We start from the raw sequence: 21,341 nt of genomic DNA, 5'->3' as shown, positions 1-21,341 counted from the left end.
AATTGTTGGTTTCATTTTGATATAATCATACATGCATGGAGTTTAATTTAATCCATTTCAGTCCCAGTGCTTCCCTTTCCCTCCTCTCCTCCTGCCCTCTATTCCCCTTCTTCTACTCTACCGGTCTACTTGCACCCATTTATATATTTTTAATTGGTGCTTTATAGATATAAAGGTGGAATTCACTGTGGTAAATTTACACATGCACAGAGCATAATTTTGTTAATGCATTTAGCATTTCCTCCCATTTCCTGTCTCTCCTCCCTCCTCAATCTCCTTTAACTCCATTGATATTCCTTCTGTCTTTATGATACCCAACCTCCCCTTTTCCCCCTTATTTTGCTGTAGCTTCTGTATATGAGAACATTAAGCACAGGATTTTCCTTTAAAAAGAGTTGCACAAATAATACAGGCAAATACAGGTTTGTATAAAAGATTTGAACAGCACATCAGTACATTGACTATGCAGGGCATCCCTGCCCCCACTCCTCCAAAATAACCACTGGGGGTCAATTTCTGGTGTTTACTTTTAGATACTTTCCCTACATAGCATTTGTATGTGCCCTCATGCACACGTGGTCACAGCAACCAACCCCCTATCTGGCCTTTCCTCGTTTACATAGTGTCCTGTAGAAGGCACACAGTCCCATGGGTACACTCAGGTCCCGTTTATTCTGTATTACATGAAGAGGGTGCTCTATGGCAGAGCATTATCCCCCATCATTCATTTCACTCTGCAATGATCAGGGGCTATACATGGACATTCAGCAGATTTTCCCACTCATGTTTCTCTTCAGGTTGCACAAATCTTTGGCCTTTCACAGTTTTCCCCCACTGTTCGTGTACATGACTATGTGCACTTGTGTTCAGTGTTAGAGGTACAAGTGGAATTGCTGGGGATTATTAGGGTTCTCCAGAGAACAGAATCAATAGGAGAAAGAGAACCAACATATGATTTATTATAAGGAATTGGCTCTTAACAATTATGGGAGCTGAGAAGTACCACAATCTGCCATTTTGCAGACAAGCTGCGGGCCCACAAGAGCTGGTGGTGTAGTTCTGAGAACAAGAGGGCTGATGGATAGCTCCCTGTTGAGGGCTGAAGACACTTCCCAGCTCAAGCAGTCAAGCAGCAAGCAAATTCCCCCTCCCTCCACCTTTTGTTCTATTCAAACTGTCAAAGGATTGGAAGAGGCCTTCTTACAATGGGAGAGCAATCTGCAGTCCACAATTCAAATGCTAACCTCCTTCTGAAACAGCCTGGTAGTCACACCCAGAAATAATGTTTAATCAGGGAACTCTGTGTCCCAGTCAAGTGGAAACATCAAACTATCAAAATTCACCTCTTATCCACTTGCCATTCACATGCCTCTCCTTGAATCATATTTAATCTCCAAATGAAAGCAATAAAAAGGTCATCATCATTTTACCTAACATGATCCAACTATCCTGCATACAACTGAGAATGCACAAGTCCTTCCCCAGAAGAGGAGGTGAAGTCCTTGAGCGATATTTACTGTTCTTTAATATCCCACAATTTAAATATTGTAATGTAAACTTAACAAGACTTAAAGTCAACCTATCTTACATTACACACTAAGGGAATAATAGAGGTAAGAAATAAAAGACAGCTAGGCGTGGTGGCACATGCCTGTAATCCCAGCAGTTCGGGAGGCCGAGGCAGGAGGATCCTGAGTTCAAAGCCAGCCTCAGCAAAATGGAGCTGCTAAACAACTCAATGAGACCCTGTCTCTAAATTAAAAAAATACAAAATGGGGCTGGGGATGTGGCTCAGTGGTAGAGTGCCCCTGATTTCAATCCCTGGTACCAATGAAAAAGGAAGAAAAGATATTTGCTATATATGCACAAACATATTCAGAAAAAATAAGGAGGAAATGTTTCTGACATTAACAGTCCTTAGTTCTGTAATTGGTCTTGTGGTCACAGCTGGTAGTCATAACTACCTCCTTCCACTACCCAGGCTGTATTTCTTCTCTTTTTAAATTTTTTTTTTGTACTGGGGATTGAACCCAGGAGCTCTTTACCACTGAGCTACATTCCCAGTCCTTTTTATTTTTATTTTGCTTTTTTTTTTTTTTTTTTTGGTACCCAGGAATGCTTTACCAATGAGCTACATCCCCAGACCAACACTTTTTATTTTTTATTTTGAGACAGGGTCTCACTAAGTTGCAGAGGCTGGCCTTGAATTTGAGATCCTCCTGCCTCAGCCTCCTGAGTGGCTGGGATGGTAAGTATGCCACTGCACCCAGCCCAGTCTGCATTCCTTTTTTTCCCCAGCAGGCACCTCAACTGGTTATAGTTCTTTCCCTGGTCAGGGCAACTCAAATCTTCATCCCCAAAGAGTCTGGGCCATTCATAGTCCTGACTAGATTGGGTTGTTATAGTTTTCCATTAACATTAGACACAGGCACGAGAATATTAAGAGATGCTCCAAGAGACCTCCTATGTTCCGGACATACTTTTCCTCATCTCCACTGTGGAGTAGCAGTCCAGATCACCTTGATGGTCAGGATGGGTCTGTCAACCCAACCAACTGTGTAACCCACTCCTTGCCTGCTGACTCAGAGGCATGAGGAGCCCAAAGTGATCTGTTGGCAGTCTTAACTTCCAGCTCAATGGGACCATTGTTGTATCTTTGGTGGCAGGATTCCTCCCACTGGAACTAAGCTCTCTGGGCCAGCAGAATATAAAGTAGCAGCAACAGGAAGCAAACATTGTACTTAGTGGGTCACTAGAGGTAATGGTAAGTGGTATCACTTCCTTTTCCACCCCTTGATTCTTGGACTCATAAATCCTGGCTATCAGAGAACAGCATCACATATTAGATACTAATTCAGGGCATATACAACCTTCTGGGGAACATTGTCCCAGCCATTTAAGATATTGCATCCTAGCTGGCACTGTAACTGAGTCTTCTAAAGGCCATTCTATAGTTCTTTCAGACTAATTGTTCTGGGATGACTAGGATCATGGTAAAACCAGTGAATTCCATGAGCAGGGGCCCATTGCCACACTTCAGTTGCTGTGGAGTGAATTCCCTGATAATAAGCAATGCCATGTGGAACAGCATGGGAATGGCTGAGGTACTGTAAGTCCACAGATGGTAGTTTCAACAGGAGGAGTGCATGCAGGGAGGGCCAATTTGTACCCAGAGTATCTGTTCCAGTAAGAACAAAACACTGTCCCCTCTGCAGTGGAAGCTGTCCAATGGAATCACCCTGCCTGATCATCCCGGCAAATGGAGCAACATCAAGGACTTGGTGTTGGTCTCTGCTGTTGGCAGAATGGGCACTCAGCAGTAGTCATAGTTAGGTCAGCCTTGGAGGGTGGAAGTTCATGTTTCTGAGCCCAGGCATGTATGTGTGCATGTGCATGTGCATGTGTGTGTGTTTGCAAATGGTTGGGAAGGAGGAGATGGGAATGGAATGGTCCACTGAGGAGAAAAAAGAGGAATAGAAGACCGTGTAACAATGTTGGAAAGAGCTAGGGAAAAAATGATCCACTGAATTCAGGCATGAACAGCCCCTCAGAGGTCACACCCATAGAGGTTGTGTGGAAGTGGTGGTGATGAGGGACCTAGTGGTTTGGAATCTACCACTGAGCAATCGGGTAGATACTTCTTGGATTACAAGGCTGTTGGGTGGACACACCATTTTTTAAAAAGTGTTTTTTTTTTTTAGTTTTTTTTAGGTGGACACAATATCTTTATTTTTTAATTTTAAATTTTTTTTAGTTAGACACAATATCTTTATTTATTTTTATGTGGTGCTGAGGATTGAACCCAGGGCCTTGCATGTGCTAGGCGAGTGCTCTACTGCTGAGCCACAACCCCAGCCCCTCTTTATTTTATTTTTATGTGGTGCTGAGGATCGAACCCAGTGCCTCACGCATGCCAGGTAAGCATGCTACCACTTGAGCCACATCCCAAACCCCAACACACCATTTTAGACAGGGGTGTGGGTAGCCATGGAGTTGCACAGAGGCAGGTGTGAATACTTCCAAGGTTACACAGGTAGGGATGTGTACTTGCACATGTGATAACAGACTAGAGTGTGAACATGGTATGAGGTAGCATATACCTCAGTGTGAACAGTCTTGGGTTACTTTTGGACCTTCCAAAAGTCACATACACTGAGTTGTGGGCACTCCTGGAATTACACACACTGGAGAATGCACACTTCTGGGGTCATGCAGAATGGGATGCAGATGCTTCTAGAGGCAGATTTCTAGGGTTGACTTCTAAGGTGTAACCACTCTTACAGTCAAACTGGGATGTAGGCAGTCTTGGGGTCACAGTGATTGGGGTATATACATTCCCAGGGACAGATTTATTACAGAATTCATCTGGGGTCACAGAATGAAGAGTAGACCCTCCTGAGTCACCCAGACTGACTAGTGGGTGCTCTTTAGGGCACACATACCAAGTGTGGCTCCCTAGGTGTTGAAGAGTTGGTAATATAGACACCCTTTCATACAGATTAGAGACCCTTGGTATGTGTCAGATTGGAACGTGGGCATCCCTGATCTGAGATAGACTGGGAGGTGGCACTCCTGGGCTCAGACAGCCCAAGAAGTGAAAAATGAGAAGTCACACAGAGTGCTGGTAGACAGAACTGGGTCACAAAGATGGGGGATTGGACATCCATGGAGTCACTTAGACTGCAGTATGGACAGGCTTAGAGTCACATACACCCACAGTCCAAGGGCCACCCACACTGAAGAGTAGACACACCTAGGGTCATACCAAGAGGGTTTGGGACACTCATAATGTTAAACACATTGGGCAGTGGCTACTCCTAAGATCACACACTGTGGATGGGCCCTCCTGATGTCACACAGATTGGGGTAGGGATACTTCTGGGATAAAAAGTACTGAGGTGGGACCAGTCCTGTTGTGTGTTATGGACACTCTTGTGATTTCAGTGTTAGGGGTATGGACATAGCTGTGGCCAAAGAGAGAATGAGCTGGGTGTGGTGGCACTCATTTATAATCCCAGAGACACAGGAAACTGAAGCAGGAGGATTGCAAGTTCAGGGCCAGCCTCAGCATCTTAGCAAGACCCTCATAAATTTAGCAAAAAACTGTTTCAAAATAAAAAATAACAAGGGCTGGGGATATAAGTCAGTGGTAAAGTACTCCTGAGTTCAATCCTTGGTATAAATAAATAAATAGGGGAAAGAGAGAAAGAGAGAGGATGATGGGGCACCTCTGAGGTCAGAGACTGAGGGGTGGATACCTCTATGTTCACATGTGAATTCTTGGATGCTTCTCAGCATATATACCTGGGAGGGGACACTACTAAAATCACAGTGACTGTGAAGGTCCAGAGGCAATTTGACTTGCATTTCTCCCTACCCATCAAGGACAAGGGTTTTTTCCTCCCTGGAGAATCAAGATCACTTTTGTTGTCCTGGAAGGGGTCACTCGGAGTGTGTACAAGGGACTCTGGGGCAGAGCAGGGGGTCATTTCTGGGCCTTACATAGTGGTTTCCAGCCTCAGCTCTGTTGCTGCTGTCATGCTCATGCCAAGTGCCCTTGAACAGATCCCTGGTCCTCTCTGTGTCTCAGTTTCCCCATTTGGTCAGTGAAGGAATTAGACAAGATGGTCACTGCTGACTTCATAACCCTAAATTGGTATGTGGGCTCACAGAGGACAGAAGATAAAGGTAAATTTGACATTCCTGGGGCTTTAGGAGCTCTATGAAGTCAGGTGACAGTGTGTGTGCGCGCGCACTCGCGCGTGTGTGTGTGTGTGTGTGGTGTGTGTGTGTGTGTGTGATGTGTGTGTGAAGGTGGCAGAGAAAGACAAGAGGAATGTGTATTTACCAGGGGAGCTAGAGCTGGCTTCAGGGCTCACACCCTGATTGTAGTCACTCAGGCTCCTCGCCTTATCTGCCTTGGAGTCCTAGGAGAGAGTGACCTTCCCCCTTCCCCCTGTCCAATGTTTCACTGCTACCTACAGGTGGAATACAGAATCAACCTTGCTCTTCCAGTCTTGAGGCCATAGGGTTTGTTTCTACGTCATTCCTACAAGAAAAAAACCAAAGTTATGTGGATGGCCTTGTCTCTCTGTACGCCTTCCCCACTTCCTGCTTGCCTTTCTTACTTTACTATTTTATTATTATTATTATTTTGAGACAGGTTCTCGCTGTCTAGGCAAGTTTTGAACTCCTGGGCTCAAATGATCTTCCTAACTTAGTCTCCTGAGTAGCCACTGAGCACAACTTCCTTTTATATTATTATTATGTTTATATTATTTATTATAATTATTTGTTGAACACCTACTGTGTCTCTGTCTTGGTGTCAGATGCCACACCAAAGCATCAGAAAGATTCTCTCTTAGTTCCACAGGCCAGAAGTCCTAAGGCAAGGCGTTGGCAGGGCTGCACTCCCATGGGCTCTAGGGTATAATCTGTCCCCTGCCTCTTCCAGTTTCCAGTGGCTGTCAGCTCTTCTTGGCTAGTGGCCTTATTATTTCAATCTCTGCCTTTATGGTCATATCAGCTCCGTGTGTGTGTGTGTGTTCCAATATTCTGTCTGTATAATCTCCTTCTGCTTTCATCTGGGGTCTGGGGTATGGCTCAGTGGTAGAGTGCTTGTGTAGGCCCTGGGTTATATCCCCAGCACCCCAAAAAAAATGCTTATGATCACATTTAGTGCCCAGCCAGATAATCTGTCCAGATCCTAAACTTGCAGCGTTTTTTTGACCATGAAATGTCACATTCACAATTCCAAGAGTTAGGAGTGTGTGTGTGTGTGTGTGTGTGTGTGTGTCTTGCTGGGACCTAGGTGGGCCAGCATTCCCTTCTCAGGAAGAAGAACAGTCTTTCGACCACAGTTCACTACTAACATGAGTCAACATGGGGTGGTGGTAAGAACCTGGCCTTTAAGTGGGGCACATTGGCGCATGCCTGTAATCTCAGCTACTTGAGAGGCTGACGCAGGAGGATTGCAAATTCAAGGCCAGCCCTGGCAACTTAGTCAGAACTTGTTTCAAAATAAAAAAAATAAAAAGACTAGAAATGGAGCTGAGTAGTATGGTACTTGTAGATTTGATCTCTAATACTGCATCACAAACAAACAAACTAACAAGAACCTGGCCTCTAGGATCAGGGGGCTTGGTGTTGAATCAGCCCTGTTACTTACTAGCTGTTTGGCCTTGAGCAAGTTTTACCTAGCCTCTCTGAAGTGCCCTGTGTCCTCCACTCAACATAGATGCAGGTGCAGGTGCATTGCAAAAGGTAGCCATGATGAGCACAAAAGACATCCCACAAGCCTCTTGGTCATAGAACCTTGGTCTTCCATGTCAGTGCCTGCCAACCTGAATCCTATCTCCTCTTTTTTGAGCTCATCTATTGTCTTAATTATTGGTCAAGCTTGTTCCACTTGCTGGTTCAGACAAAAGGATCTTTTCTGATAAATGTTTTTCATAACATTTTTTTTAACTTAGAGAATCATGAAGTTTTTTTGATTTTTTTTTTCCAGCACTGGTTGGAACTCGGGCCTGTGCATATTAGGCAAGTGCTTCACCACTGAGTTACACCACCAGCCCAACTTGGAGAATTATGAAAGTTTAAACATAGAGGATGTTGTCAGAAAAACTTTCAGGGGAGTTTAGCAATCTCTATGTTAGGTACAACAATGTCCCCACCCCAGAACCTGTGAATACGTTATGTTCTGTGGCAAGGGGGATTTAAATTGATAATAAGTTGACCTTAAAATAGGAAGGTTATGCTGGATCATCTAGTGGGTCTGATGTAATCACAGAATTCCTTAAAATAAAGGGCCAGGCATGGTGGCACATGCCTGTAATCCCAGCAACTGAGGCAGGAGGATAGCAAGTTGCCAAATCTGGGCAATTTAGCCAGAACCTGGCTCAAAATAAAATTTGAAAAAGGGGGCCTGGATGTAGCTCAGGGGTAGTATACTTGCCTAGCATGTTCCAGGTCCTGGATTGAGTCCCCAGCAACACACACAAATACACACACACACAAAGTAAAAGAGGCAGAGGGTGTCATGCCAGATTCGTGGGACCCCAATAGACCTCCAGGAGCCGAATCCGTAGCAATCACATAAGAGTCTTTATTGCAAGCTCGAGCCTGGACTCACAACCGTTTCTGACGCAGTGGTCCCAGGGAGTGAGTCCCGGTCCTTTGTTCAGTGAGATTTTTTAGGTTTTGGGGGGATACTCTATGCGTCACAACATCAGACAGCAAATCATTCCATACCGCAGGAAAATTAAACAACAACTCTTTTTTTTTTTAAATATTTATTTGTTAGTTGTTGTTGGACACAATACCTTTATTTTATTTATTTATTTTTATGTGGTGCTGAGGATCGAACCCAGGGCCTCACATGTGCTAGGCGAGCGTTCTACCTCTGAGCCACAACCCCAGCCCCCAAACAACAACTCTTAACATTGATTAGCACATTCAACGGAGGGAACAAGTTGGGTAGGGGTGATTGGTTAGTACAAGAGGGGGATTCATTTGAACTGATTGGTTTAGGCCACGAGGGGTGTACGAGCTAAACCACATGGTTTCCCAACATGTTATCAACCACCATAAACTACTGGGGTGTCATCTGGCATCCCAGGTATTTTCCCTGTCTCATGCTGATTGGTGGTTGCTAGGGGGTTGCTATGGGTCCTCACCTAGCCTAACTGAGTCAGGGACACCTGGCATCACAGATCTCTCCTGTTATTTGCAGACAAACAACTCAGCAGGGTGGGTATGTGCTTAGAACTTATTTATTCATTTCTTAAAATGGAGTCACATCAATTTCTCAAGGGCAGAAGAGATGCAATGTAAGAAAAGCTTAACTGCAGTTGCTAGCTTTGATGGTGAGGGAAGGGGTCATGAGCCAAGGAATGGAAGGGGGAACCTCTTGAATCTGAAAAAGGCCAAGAGACTGATTCTCTCTCAAACCCGTTAGAAGGGAACATAACCCTGCTTACCCCCATATCAGCCTTCTAACCTCTAGAAAGGTGTGATAGGAAAATTATGCTGTTTTGAGTCACTAAGTTTGGTAATTTGTTACAGCAGCAATAGGAAACTGATACAATGTCCATTTGTTTTTCTTCTCTTAATCCCTTTGAAGAAGAATGTAGCACCTTTTACTTAAGCTAAATAGTATGTACAGTCAGTATGGTCATTTCTGTAAATTGCTTTTGTTTCTATTTCTCTGACCTTCAGTCTAAACAGTGGTCTCACCTTCTATCTGTGTCTAAGGAGACAGAGTGGCATGAGTGATGGCTATTTATTGGCAGTGGGATTTAGAGTGTTTTTTTTTCCCCCTGTAATGCTGGGAATCAAACCTAAGGCCTCACATATGCTACCCAAGCATTCCACCACCAAGCTATATCCCCAGCCCTAGAGTGATTTTTTTTTTGTTTTCATTTTTTTTTTGTTTTTTCTGCATTTTTTGCACTTTTCATAATAAACAGCATTATTAATTTTTTTTTACCAAAGTGAGGTCATGGCTATGCATTTACATTGCCAAAACTTGTACTGATTCCCATGATGGTCATTTACTGGACATCCTGTCCATCTTCGGTGAGGTCTCCCAAGAGCAAGCTACTACAGCCCAGACCCACCTACTTTCTTCTCTTCCTCCATCTTGGGTACATATAAAAATTCATCTCTGGCTGTTATGGATTGAATTGTAACCCCTTCAAAAACATATGTTGACAACCTAAACCCCAGTATATTAGAACATGGCTGTATTTGGAGACAGGGCCTTTATTTTATTTTTAAAAAAATATTTATTTTTCAATTGTAGTTGGACACAATACCTTTATTTTATTTATTTATTTTTATGTGGTGCTGAGGATTGAACCCAGGGCCTCGCACGTGCTAGGCAAGCTCTCTACCACTGAGCCACAACCCCAGCCGGAGACAGGGCCTTTAAAGAGGTAGTTATGTAAAAATGAGGCTGGTAGAGTGTGCTTTACTGCAATCTGTCATATTCTAATAACAACTTTTATGTGTCTATCATCTATCTATCTATCTATCTATCTATCTATCTTTGCAGGACTTAGAATGGAACCCAGGGCCTTGTGCCTGCTAAGCAAGCACTCTACCACTGAGCTATATCCCCAGAATAGACAATAATTTTCAAATGTGTTATATTCGGAGAGAGATGATTTAATTCCCCAAAGATATTTCATTTTCAAGGCTGTGAGTCTCCCAAAACTGTGACCCTCTGGCAAATCACAATGGTCTTTAAGACTCCCCATCAGACTGAAGGAAAAAAAGGCTCATGGGATACACATGACAGTCAAAGACTCAACAGCTAGAATATGAATCTCCAGACTCCACGCCTGAACATGGCATAGAAGCAGCACCGAGATCAAGAAGATATGGGAAAGAGGCCAGGAATTTCATCTTCCTATCTTGACATAGTCTATCAAATCAGTTTTCTTCTGGAAACATCACACTTGAGTTTGGCCCTGATCTCTAAGATGACCCTATACTATGATTCATACTTTTATACTTATATATTTATATTTATGTATGTTTATTCATACTTTTATAAATAACAAAAGGCACAGTAGACATTAATTTAAAAGTTATTAATGTGAGGCTGGGGTTGTAGCTCAGTGGCAGAGCGCTTGGCTGGCACATGTGAGGCACTAGGTTCAATCCTCAGCACCACCTAAAAGTAAATTAATAAAATGAAGATATTAAAACATTTTTAAAGTTGCTAATGTTGCCTGGGTGCAGTGGCATAGGCTTATAATTTCAGCTACTCAGGAGGCTGAGGTAGAGGATCACAAACTTGAGATCAACTCAGAAATTAAGCAAGACCCTTGGCAACTTAGGGAGACATTGTCTCAAAAAATAAAAAGACTAAGTGCCGCGTCCGGCCAAGGGAGCCGAGTCCGGCGAGGGACGGCGAGGTTAAAAGACACACAGGACACCAAGGTTCTTCATCCAGGAGTCAATAATAATCTTTATTGCTAACACGCCTTTTTTTATACCCCAAGCAGCAGAAGTGGAAAACTACCCAAAAGCAGGAGGGAGGGGGGAGAAATTTAGTTTCAACATCTATTATTGTCAGGTACTGAAACCTCCCTTAACAATAAGTCCATCAGACCAGAAAAGGTCAAGGCATTCCCGTGGGACACATATGTCTCAGACGGACAAGCAGGAACAGAAAAACCGCAAGTTCGCCATGGCCTTGTGAGCTGGCCACACTGGCATGCAGAACAAACTAGTAGAGGTAGGGCTCCAGGGGCCAGGGTGGACCTGCTGCCAACAAGTCCCCCTCTTTTGTTTTTTGCATGCCAGTGGGAATCAAGTAGCCCCTGTCTTAGGTCGTTCACAGCCCTTGCGATGCTTACCCGTCTCTGGGAAGGCCCCGATTCCCTGTCTTAGGTCGCACAGCAAGCGTGAAAGTTGCCCGTCACTGGGTACTACAAGATCAGCTCAAGGTGTTATGACCTATCAAGACATTATTGCGGTAAACGCTTAACCGTCTCCACCTACGGGACCCACGACCGTCACCACCGAATGGCAGATGTGATTGGACCGAGAGATTAGACAGCAAAGATCCTAGTACAGGAAGGCAAGAGGGAGAGGTATGCATAGAGAAAAGATATGGCAGGAGTTCTTCTTTTAAGGAGGACACTCATCTTCAGATAGGTCTGAAGTATATCTCAGAGGGGCGATCATCCATCTTCAAGTGTTGATAGTGAACCTGTATTGGCTTAGAGGCTAAGATATTAATTTGATCCTTAATGAATTGTACTATCTTATTTACAATGCAGGGTCCTATTGCCACTACTAGAAGGAGGCCTAACAATGGTCCCAATAAGGGAAGAAGATAAGGCAAAAATCCATTAAGTCCAGTCCAGAGAGGGTTCTCAAATAATTCCTTCCTCCTTTTTTCTAGGTCTTCTTGGAGTTGTTTAATTTTTGTGCGAACTATGCCAGATTTGTTAGCATAAAAACAGCACCTCTCCCCAAGGGCTAAACAAATTCCCCCTTGATTGGCAGTAAGCAAGTCTAAACCCCGCCTGTTCTGAAGAACTACTTCTGCTAGGGAGTCTATCTGGTCTTGTAAGTCTTTAATGGTTCCCGACAGGGTTTGCACATCATCTATAAGCTGTTGAGATAGGCGGCGGTAAGAATGTATAGCCGTACCCAATCCCGCCGTGCCTGTACCCACAGCAGCAGTTATTCCAAGGCCAACAAGGAGTGGTAAGGCCTGCACAGCTCTCTTGTGTCTTCTAACTAAGATGTCTAGGCTAGGAATGGGTAGGGGTTCATCTCCTGAGATAATTGTGATATCAGGAAGCAGTAATGCCAGAACGCAACCACCAGTCCAATTTGCTGGGAGCCTGGGAAAAGCTAAATTTCCACCACACATAAAAACTGTACCATTAGGGGGACAAATGGGCGGAGTAGGTGAGGAGTAATTCTTTACTAATGAGCAGTTTCCAAAGGAAGAGATTCCAACATCAACATCATAGGTATTATTTTGCATCATGCCCAGAAGGCATGACATAAAACCACCTAGAGGCTGCACCTTAAAGGGTAGCCCAGATTGACATGTGTTGTCATCATCAATGGTATAATTGATGGGAACCGCCAATGGCATGACTGCACCTGCCGTCATGCAGAGCCAGCAATCACCAGCAAGGGTAGGGTTGGAACTGTTAAGTAAAGAAAAGGTAGTTTCTAGGATATCTAATGTATTGGCATCTAAATCAGGAAAGTGGGATTTGGGCAATATCAAGGGGTGGTATGTAGGCTTAGGGATCTCCGGCTTTAAAAGCTTAATCACCTGAAGGTGTTTGATAGCATCAGTGGGTCCCCCTCCATCAGAGATTCCAATGGGGGCCTGCATGGGCCAGCAGGAAGGTTTACCCACGACGCCCTCATATCCCGCCTCCGTTAACCGAGTCGTGATGCCTTCCCCTCCCCGGTCACCAAGAAAAGGAATATAATTATAAGTGGTCCCCCATTCTCCACGGGTGTTAGTTAGGATGGCCTCAAAATACTGTTTTCCTTGATTATTAACACAAATTGAGGCCGATGTATAACAGGAGATGTGCATTGCCAGGGTGTAATGACAAGTGGCGGGACAGCTTCCAAGAGTCTCGGTCGGATTAGGGACAACAAGCCCGGGCTTATTAACACATACCCATTTTGGTTGCTTAAATCCTCCGATGTTTTCATTGAGTTCAGCCGCCATGTAGGCTACTTTAGTCCCACAATCAATGCTCTGGATATAACCAGAGGGGGCCGAGTGCCGGGGCCCTCCCTTACACTCGCAAGGGGCTCCAAAAAGATATTCATGAATATTCCCAGGTGGGGGGTCAAGCCCTCCTTCAGCAAACCTGTCCAGAATGAATGCCACAAGCGGGGTCCAGCTCATGAGGTGTGTCTCGGCACTCACTTGAAGGGGTGAGAACAACAGCGGCAGGATCAGCCATCTTGGGAACTTCATTTTGTCTTGAATTTTCATTCACCGGTCTGGTGCAGCGCTCCAGGATCCAAATGGGCTTCTCAGTTCCTGGGGGAAAAACACATACAGCTCCCCTCACTCTAGCTAAGAGTGGAGCCGGGGGTTGCCACTTTCCAGTGGATAAATCTTTCCACCTTATTTGAGCATCTTGTACAGTGGGAGAGGAAAAGTGGTGTTGTGCAGCCGTGCGCCCTCCAGTGTCAGTGAGTAAAAAATTTAAAGTAAATAAGGTTATGCTTAGAAGTGCTTGTGGTCCCTGACAATTCCGGTATATCTCCCCTTCTTTTGTTTTTTGTAAATAAGTTTTTAAATGTTGATGGGCTCATTCCACGATAGCTTGTCCCTGTGGATTATAAGGGATTCCAGTCTTATGATTAATTTCCCATTGGGTGCAAAACCGTTGAACTGCCTGGCTTACATATGCCGGACCATTATCGGTTTTGAGGCATCGTGGGGTGCCCATGGAGGAAAAGGCTTTTAGAAGATGACTGATTACATCCTTAGCCTTCTCTCCAGTATGTAAGGTGGCAAAAATGAAGCCAGAATATGTGTCAGTGGAAACATGTATAAAGGAGAGCTTACCAAAGCTAGGGAAGTGTGTAACATCAGTTTGCCAGACATCATTAGGTTGTAGTCCTCTTGGATTAACCCCAAGGGAAGGAGAATGAATAAATGGTGCACAGGTTGGACATAATGAGACAATCTGTAAAGCTTGGTCTCGTGAACATCCTGTGTGGAAGCGTAAAGACTGTGCATTTAAATGAAATTTGTTATGGAATTGTAAGGCCTTATCATATTCGGTCGTCACACAGGAAAGGCCAACAGCATGAGTAGCAGAGTCTGCTTTTGCGTTGCCCTCTGACAAAGGTCCAGGGAGCCCTGAATGGCTTCGGATGTGGCCAATGTATAGAGGATCTCGTCTAGCCCAAATGAGAAGCTGAACTACCTGTAGTTGTTCTGTGATGGTGGATTGCTTTCCAATATATGATGCTGTTTCTATGACTAGAGCCAGATTGGCTACATATAAGCTGTCAGTATATACATTAAGAGGAATAGAACTATAGACTTTGAGAGCTATGATTAAAGCTTCAACTTCCGCCTTTTGGGCCGATTGACCTGACACAGGTTGTCGGAGAATTTGAGATCCATCAAAAATGACGGCAAATCCATTTTTGGCCCCATCTGTATATACAGTTTGGGCCTTTGGAATAGGTTCCCTTTTTATAATCTTTGGGAAGATAATGGGACACCTTTTAAAGCTCTCCAAAAGTCTATGTTTAGGGAAGTGATTATCAATCTGACCCTTGAAGCTGCACAGGAAAAGACACCAAAGGTCATGTTCTTGTTGTAACTTGTGTATCATATCTTGAGTGTAAGGTTGAATAAGTATGTCAAAGGTTTTTCCAAACAATGCATCACCCAAATATTTAGCCTTCCAAATTAAGTTAATAACTAGCTCATAAAAGGGAGTCAATACCCGGGGGTTAGAAGCCGGCAAGTGGACCCAATAAATGGGACCCGTTTGCCAGAACACTCCTGTGGGAGTAATTTTAGAAGGTAGAACTATAAATGACAAGGGCAGAGAATAATCTATCTGCATAATCTGCATGTCCTGCAGAGCCTCTTCTATTAGCCTCAGTGCTCGTAAGGCTTCTGGTGTAGGTACTCTACACGACGTAGGAGAAGGATCTCCTCGCAAGAGGTCATACAGGGGTTTGAGCTCTCCAGTTGGAATATGAAAGGACGGGCGCAGCCACTGTATTTCTCCGAGGAATGTCTGCCACTGATGTAAAGTTTTGAGCTGATTTATCTGGAACTGGGGTCTCTGGGGAAAGATTTCTATGTTATTAATGATGTATCCCAAGTAATTATAAGGGTGTTGAAACTGCACCTTTTCGGGTGCTATGACCAGCCCTGCCCCTTTTAGAAGGGATTGGAGGACTTCATAAGATTGAAGAAGCCTTTCTTTCTTGGGCCCTGCCAGTAAAATGTCATCCATATAATGAATGAGGTAGAGCTGTGGGAACTGCTGTCGAAAGGGTCGCAAAACCTCAGCTACAAAATATTGGCACATTGTAGGACTATTAGTCATCCCTTGAGGTAGGACGGTCCATTCATACCGTTGGTATGGTTCCCTAAAGTTTGTGGAAGGCAAGGAAAAAGCGAAACGCTTTCGGTCTCGTGGGTCTAAGGGGATAGAGAAGAAACAATCTTTTAAATCTATAACAATAAGATGCCAATCCTTTGGGATCGCAGTAGGAAAGGGTAGCCCTGGTTGTAAGGGTCCCATGGGTTGCATAGTTTTATTAATAGCTCGTAGGTCCTGAAGAAGTCTTCACTTCCCAGACCCCTTTTGTATAACAAAAATAGGGGTATTCCAAGGGGAGGTAGAGGGCACCACGTGTCCTAACTCAAGCTGGTCTTGAACTAATAGGGAAGCGGCCTGTAATTTGTCCTTAGTTAGGGGCCACTGTTCTACCCACACAGGGTCATCTGATAACCAAGTAATGGACAGTGGAGGTGGCCGCACTTCAGTGGCCCCTAGGATAAATTTTCCAGTCCTCTCCGGTCTCTTCCCCGCCGGGTAACCTGTTCTGCTGGATCCACGGGTGATATTTTGTCCTCATGTCTCTTTCCTAGTCCCCTTCCAGGGATCCATCCCATGTCTAGCATTGCATCATTAACAAAGTCATTATTTCCTTTCAAAGTCTGGGTAGTGAGAATAGCCCCCATTTGATGAAGTAAGTCCCTCCCCCAAAGATTCGTGGGGAGTCCAGTCACCACATAAGGCTGGAAATGGCCACTATGTCCTTCGCCATCTCTCCATTTTAAAAAGGAAGCACTTCTTTTTGGTTGGGTTTGTCCTATCCCCTGTAATATGGCCGAGGGACTCTGGAGGGGCCAGGCAGGTGGCCATTGTTTTTCAGAAATGACAGAGACATCCGCCCCCGTATCTAGTATTCCCTTGAAAGCCTTGTCCTGTATCTCAATGGTCAGGTTGGGACGCGAATCCAAATGAGCTACCCAAAAGGCCTGGGGAGTTCCAGTGGAGCCAAAGCTGCCGTCGCCCTGGGACCCACGGAGGGTGTGCCCAGGAATAGAAGCTAAGGGTAGCAGCAGCAATTGAGCTATATGCTCCCCGGGGGGAAGAATAACAATTCCTTGGGTAGCTTCTACTACTATTTTTATTTCTCCCTGATAATCAGCATCAACAACCCCCGTAAGAATCTTTAAGCCCCACTGAGTTGCGCTACCTCGTCCCAACACTAGTCCCACCGTCCCCTCTGGCAGGGGTCCAAAAACCCCAGTAGGCAGCTTTTGAGCTCAGGAGGTGGAACTGAGGTCCAGTCCTGCGCTTCCTGGTGTTCCCCTGGGGAGTTCCCAGATAGAAAGGGGTTGGTCAGTGGGAGGCGGCGGAGACGCCCACTCCCTGGGGCACTGTTCTGTCCCTGCACTGCCCCGTACACTTTGGCTTCCGGGGCCCGGGGTGGGCCCTTGCTCCCATTTCCCGACGGTATTGGGTTACCCTGGATGTCAAATTTTGACCTGCACTCACTGCTCCAATGATTTCCTTTATGACATCTAGGACAAATTCCAGGCATCCCTCTGCCAGCACCCTCACTCCTTTCCGGGCAGTTTCTCCTTATATGTCCCTCTTTCCCACACTTAAAACACCCCTTAGAGCAGGTTCCCCTGTTATCAGCTTTTTGCATTCCAGTCTTAAGGGCAGCAGCCAAAACCTGACCAGTAATATGAGGCCCATCTATATCTTTGCATGCTCGAATCATGTCATCTATACTTTTGGCCCGGGAGGACTTAATAGCATTTTGGCAGTAAGTGTTAGCGTTTTCATATGCCAGTTGTCTAATAAGTGGCATAGCCTGTTCCAGATTAGGGAATATTTTTCCAGCAGCCTGCATTAGGCGGGCTATAAAGTCCGAATAAGGTTCAGAGGGTCCTTGAGAGATCTTGGAAATTTTTGCTTCAGTCTTAGAAACGGGCAGGGCTTTCCAGGCATGGACTGCAGCTGAGGCTATTTGAGCATAAACACCTGGGTCATAATTAATTTGTTGGCCTATGGTGGCATATTGCCCAGTTCCTGTCAACATTTCAGCATTTTGCCGTTGATGGCCCGCATTCAGGTTAATCTGAGCCAGCTCGCGGCACCTTTCATGATATTCACTTTTCCACAATAAGAAATCCCCTCCAGATAACACAGCCCTGCAAAGTTGCTGCCAATCATTAGGTATTAGTTGACTGGCTGAGAAAGACTCGAAGAGGGTCAATGTGAAAGGGGCATGAGGTCCATAATTAATGACCGCCTCCTTAAGCTGTTTTATGTCCTTGAAGGCTAGGGGGACATGGGCTTTGGCCAGCTGTCCATCAGCATCAGCGTTTTCAATCATTGGAAAAACCTGAGCCGCTCTAGAACCCCAGTGGACCCCCGCCTGTCTAGTAGGGGCGTCCTCATTCCAATCAGGATTATAGGGAGGAGGTGCAGCAACTGAGGGGGCCCTAGGCACCCTCACATTTGCCCTTTTAAGGCGATGTTCTAGTTCCTCTATCTCCCTTTCTAATCCCTCCTCTTCCTCAGAGAGAGAACTGAGGTCCTCAGGATCCTTTTTGGGCTTAGAAATCTGGAGGCGTTTCCTACCCTCCGAGCCCGAGTCCTCAAGGGGACCCTCATCCTTTAAGGATTCTGCCATTTGCTCTTCCTGCACCTGATTAAGGGCCTGTTCACATTCAGCAAGCTGATCCTTGATCTTTACTTTATCTGTTAATAAAGCATCCTTTACCAACCTCCATAAGGAAAAGGTGGCAACTGGGACACTGTCCGAGCCCCGGTCCCTCAATAATTTCTGAAGGTCATGCCTCACCAGGTCCCAGTCACTATTATTAAGAAATCCTCCTGTCAGAAACCAAGGACAAGCCTGGGCAATAATTTCAACGAATTCGGTTGCAGTCTTAGTTTTTATTCCTGTTCCTTGTGTATTTAACAGCTCTTTCAGTTCGTTGGCCAGACGAACCTTCGCTGTTGCGTTACCCATGGTACGTACCCTGTCTCTTTAAAATATCTTTAAACCAATCCTCCCCCTTCCTTCTTAGAAGGTGAGCCCCGTCCGCTTACCCCTGCTTTCCGGATCTCGGTGGGACCTCCAATTGCCGCATCCGGCCAAGGGAGCCGAGTCCGGCGAGGGACGGCGAGGTTAAAAGACACACAGGACACCAAGGTTCTTCATCCAGGAGTCAATAATAATCTTTATTGCTAACACGCCTTTTTTTATACCCCAAGCAGCAGAAGTGGAAAACTACCCAAAAGCAGGAGGGAGGGGGGAGAAATTTAGTTTCAACATCTATTATTGTCAGGTACTGAAACCTCCCTTAACAATAAGTCCATCAGACCAGAAAAGGTCAAGGCATTCCCGTGGGACACATATGTCTCAGACGGACAAGCAGGAACAGAAAAACCGCAAGTTCGCCATGGCCTTGTGAGCTGGCCACACTGGCATGCAGAACAAACTAGTGGAGGTAGGGCTCCAGGGGCCAGGGTGGACCTGCTGCCAACAACTAAGGGTGTAGCCCAGTAGTTAAGTGTCCCTGGGTTCAATTTATAAAAATAAATAAGTAAATAAATAAATAAATAAATAAATGCATTTAACTTAAAGAGGGTCAGGCATTTGGCTCAGTGGCAGAATGCTTATCTAAAATGTGCAAGGTCCAAGACCAAGGTTCAGTACAAGAAACCAAAAAGAAAAAAATTGCTAATGTTAGTTTCACGACTAAAACCAAACTGAGTCATTTCTCTCCATTAATTCAAATATTTTTGTAGAGAGACAGATTTTTAAGTTTTTAATTGATGCATAATATTTGTACATATTTATGTGGCCCAATGTGATATTATATACACACACACACACATACATATATATAATGTGCAAATATCAAATCATGGCAGTCAGCATTTCTCTATCACCTCACATTTCAAACATTTATAATCTCTTATGGTGAGAAGGTGTTTTTTTTTTTCATTTTGCAGTACTAGAGGTGGAACCCAGGGGCACTCTACCACTGAGCTACATGCCACATATTTTTTTTTTTTTTTTTTTTTTACTTTGAGATAGGTCTCTCCACATTTCCCAAGCTGGCCTGGAACCTACTATCCTCCTGCCTCAACCTCCCAAGTCCCTGGGGTTATGAGTGTGTAGCACCATTTATATAATAGATTTATTTTAGTTGTTGATGGACCTTTATTTTATTTATTTATATGTGGTGCTGAGAATCGAACCCAGTGCTTTACACATGCCAGGCAAGTATACTACCACTGAGCCCCAGCCCCTTAATTGTTCTTTTAAACTTTTTTTTTTTTTTTGTGTGTGTGTGTGTGTATGTGGTGCTGGGAATTGAACCCAGGGCCTTGTGCATGTGAGATTAGCACCCTACCAACTGAGCTATAGCCTCAGCCCTAAAAATTTTTTATAAATATATTTTTAGTTGTAGGTGTACAGGTTATCTTTATTTTATTTATTTATTTTTATGTGGTGCTGAAGATTGAATCCAGTGCTTCACACATGCTAGGAAAGCGCTCTACCACTGAACTACAGTTCCAGCCCTATAGATTAAAAAAAATAATTTAGGGCTGGGGGTATAGTTCAGTGATAGAGTGTACGAGGACCTGAGTTCAATTCCCAGTACTAAAGAACTAATATTTAATTTTTTTTTACACTGGGGATTGAACCCAGGGGCGCTTAACCACTGAGCCACATTCCTAGCCCTTTTTTGTATTTTATTTAGAGACAGGGTCTCACTGAGTTGCTTAGGGCTTTGCTAAGATGCTGAGGCTGGTTTTAAACTCACAATTTTCCTGCCTTAGCCTTCTGAGCCACTGGGATTACAGGCATGCACCACCATGCCTGGCTAATATTTTATGTTTGATAACATGTATTGTTTAATGAGGTACTGTTCACAAGAACTAATATATAGAATGAATCTAGGTGCTCAAAAATAGATAAATGGATCAAAAAAAGTGTGGTATATGTAAGCACAAAATAATGGCTTCAGACCTCAACAGATTCAGGGAAGCCATTTATTGTTCTTGGGGGGCTCAAGGTATCACAGGGACTCATTTTCTGGTTGTGAAAATGGCCATCAGTTACAGAGGGGATTTTGGTTTTATAGGGTATAATTAGGGTGGTTTCATCATTGTAACTTGTGGGTGTGCCATTCAGATAGTCAGGGGCTAGTTTAGTAGGTTAAAACTTTTAACTCAGGAGGGCAGCTGTAAAAGATTGAAACTCATTGTTACTTGGAGAGATAGGAGTCCAGATTGTGAGGGATGGGCATTTTTTTTCTGGAATTTATTATCTCTCAGAGTTTCAGTATTCGCCTCCTTCCTTCAGGGCCCATTGTAATCAGGAAAGGATTTACTGGAAGGTTAATGCTGGGCTAGTTTCTCCTCCCTTCCCCAGAGCTGCATTGTGTCTCTGCTTTTCCATGGGGGCTGTTTTGTTATTTTTCATAACTCTTTAGTATATATACACAATGGAGTATTGTTCCGAGTTACAGAATGGAATCCTGTCTTTTGCAAAATGGATAGAATTGGAGAACATTATGTTAAGTGAAATAAGCCAGATACAAAAAGACAAGTACTGAATGCTGTCTTTCATACATGGAGGCTTGATTTGATTAACGGATGTTTTATTTAGATATTCCTATTATGGCCCAAGTGTTTTTTTTTTTTTTTTTTTTTTTTGGTATTAGGGATTTAACTCAGGAGCATTCTACTACTGAGTTACATCTTTAACCCCCTTTATAAAAATATTTTTTAGATGTTGATGGACCTTTATTT

At 44.2% G+C, this 21,341-nt stretch overlaps 1 protein-coding gene across 1 annotated transcript; it reads right to left on the bottom strand.

The window, feature by feature from the left end:
- Nucleotides 1–10,948: 10,948 nt before the first annotated feature.
- LOC131424122 (syncytin-1-like) lies at nucleotides 10,949–18,731 on the bottom strand. Its single transcript, XM_058578687.1, has 2 exons — nucleotides 18,624–18,731; nucleotides 10,949–13,543 (listed from the first exon to the last, which is right to left on the bottom strand). The coding sequence occupies exon 2, from the start codon at nucleotides 13,493–13,495 to the stop codon at nucleotides 11,660–11,662; it is 1,836 nt and encodes a 611-aa protein (XP_058434670.1). The 5' UTR covers nucleotides 13,496–13,543; nucleotides 18,624–18,731; the 3' UTR covers nucleotides 10,949–11,659.
- Between the last annotated feature and the right edge of the window lie 2,610 nt (nucleotides 18,732–21,341).

Source organism: Marmota monax, unplaced genomic scaffold (assembly GCF_021218885.2).
Source record: "Marmota monax isolate L192 unplaced genomic scaffold, Marmota_monax_Labrador192_F-V1.1 WCK01_AAM20220418_F8-fsc00170, whole genome shotgun sequence".
NCBI lineage: Eukaryota > Metazoa > Chordata > Mammalia > Rodentia > Sciuridae > Marmota > Marmota monax.
This window is presented reverse-complemented; position numbering and strand designations above follow the sequence as displayed.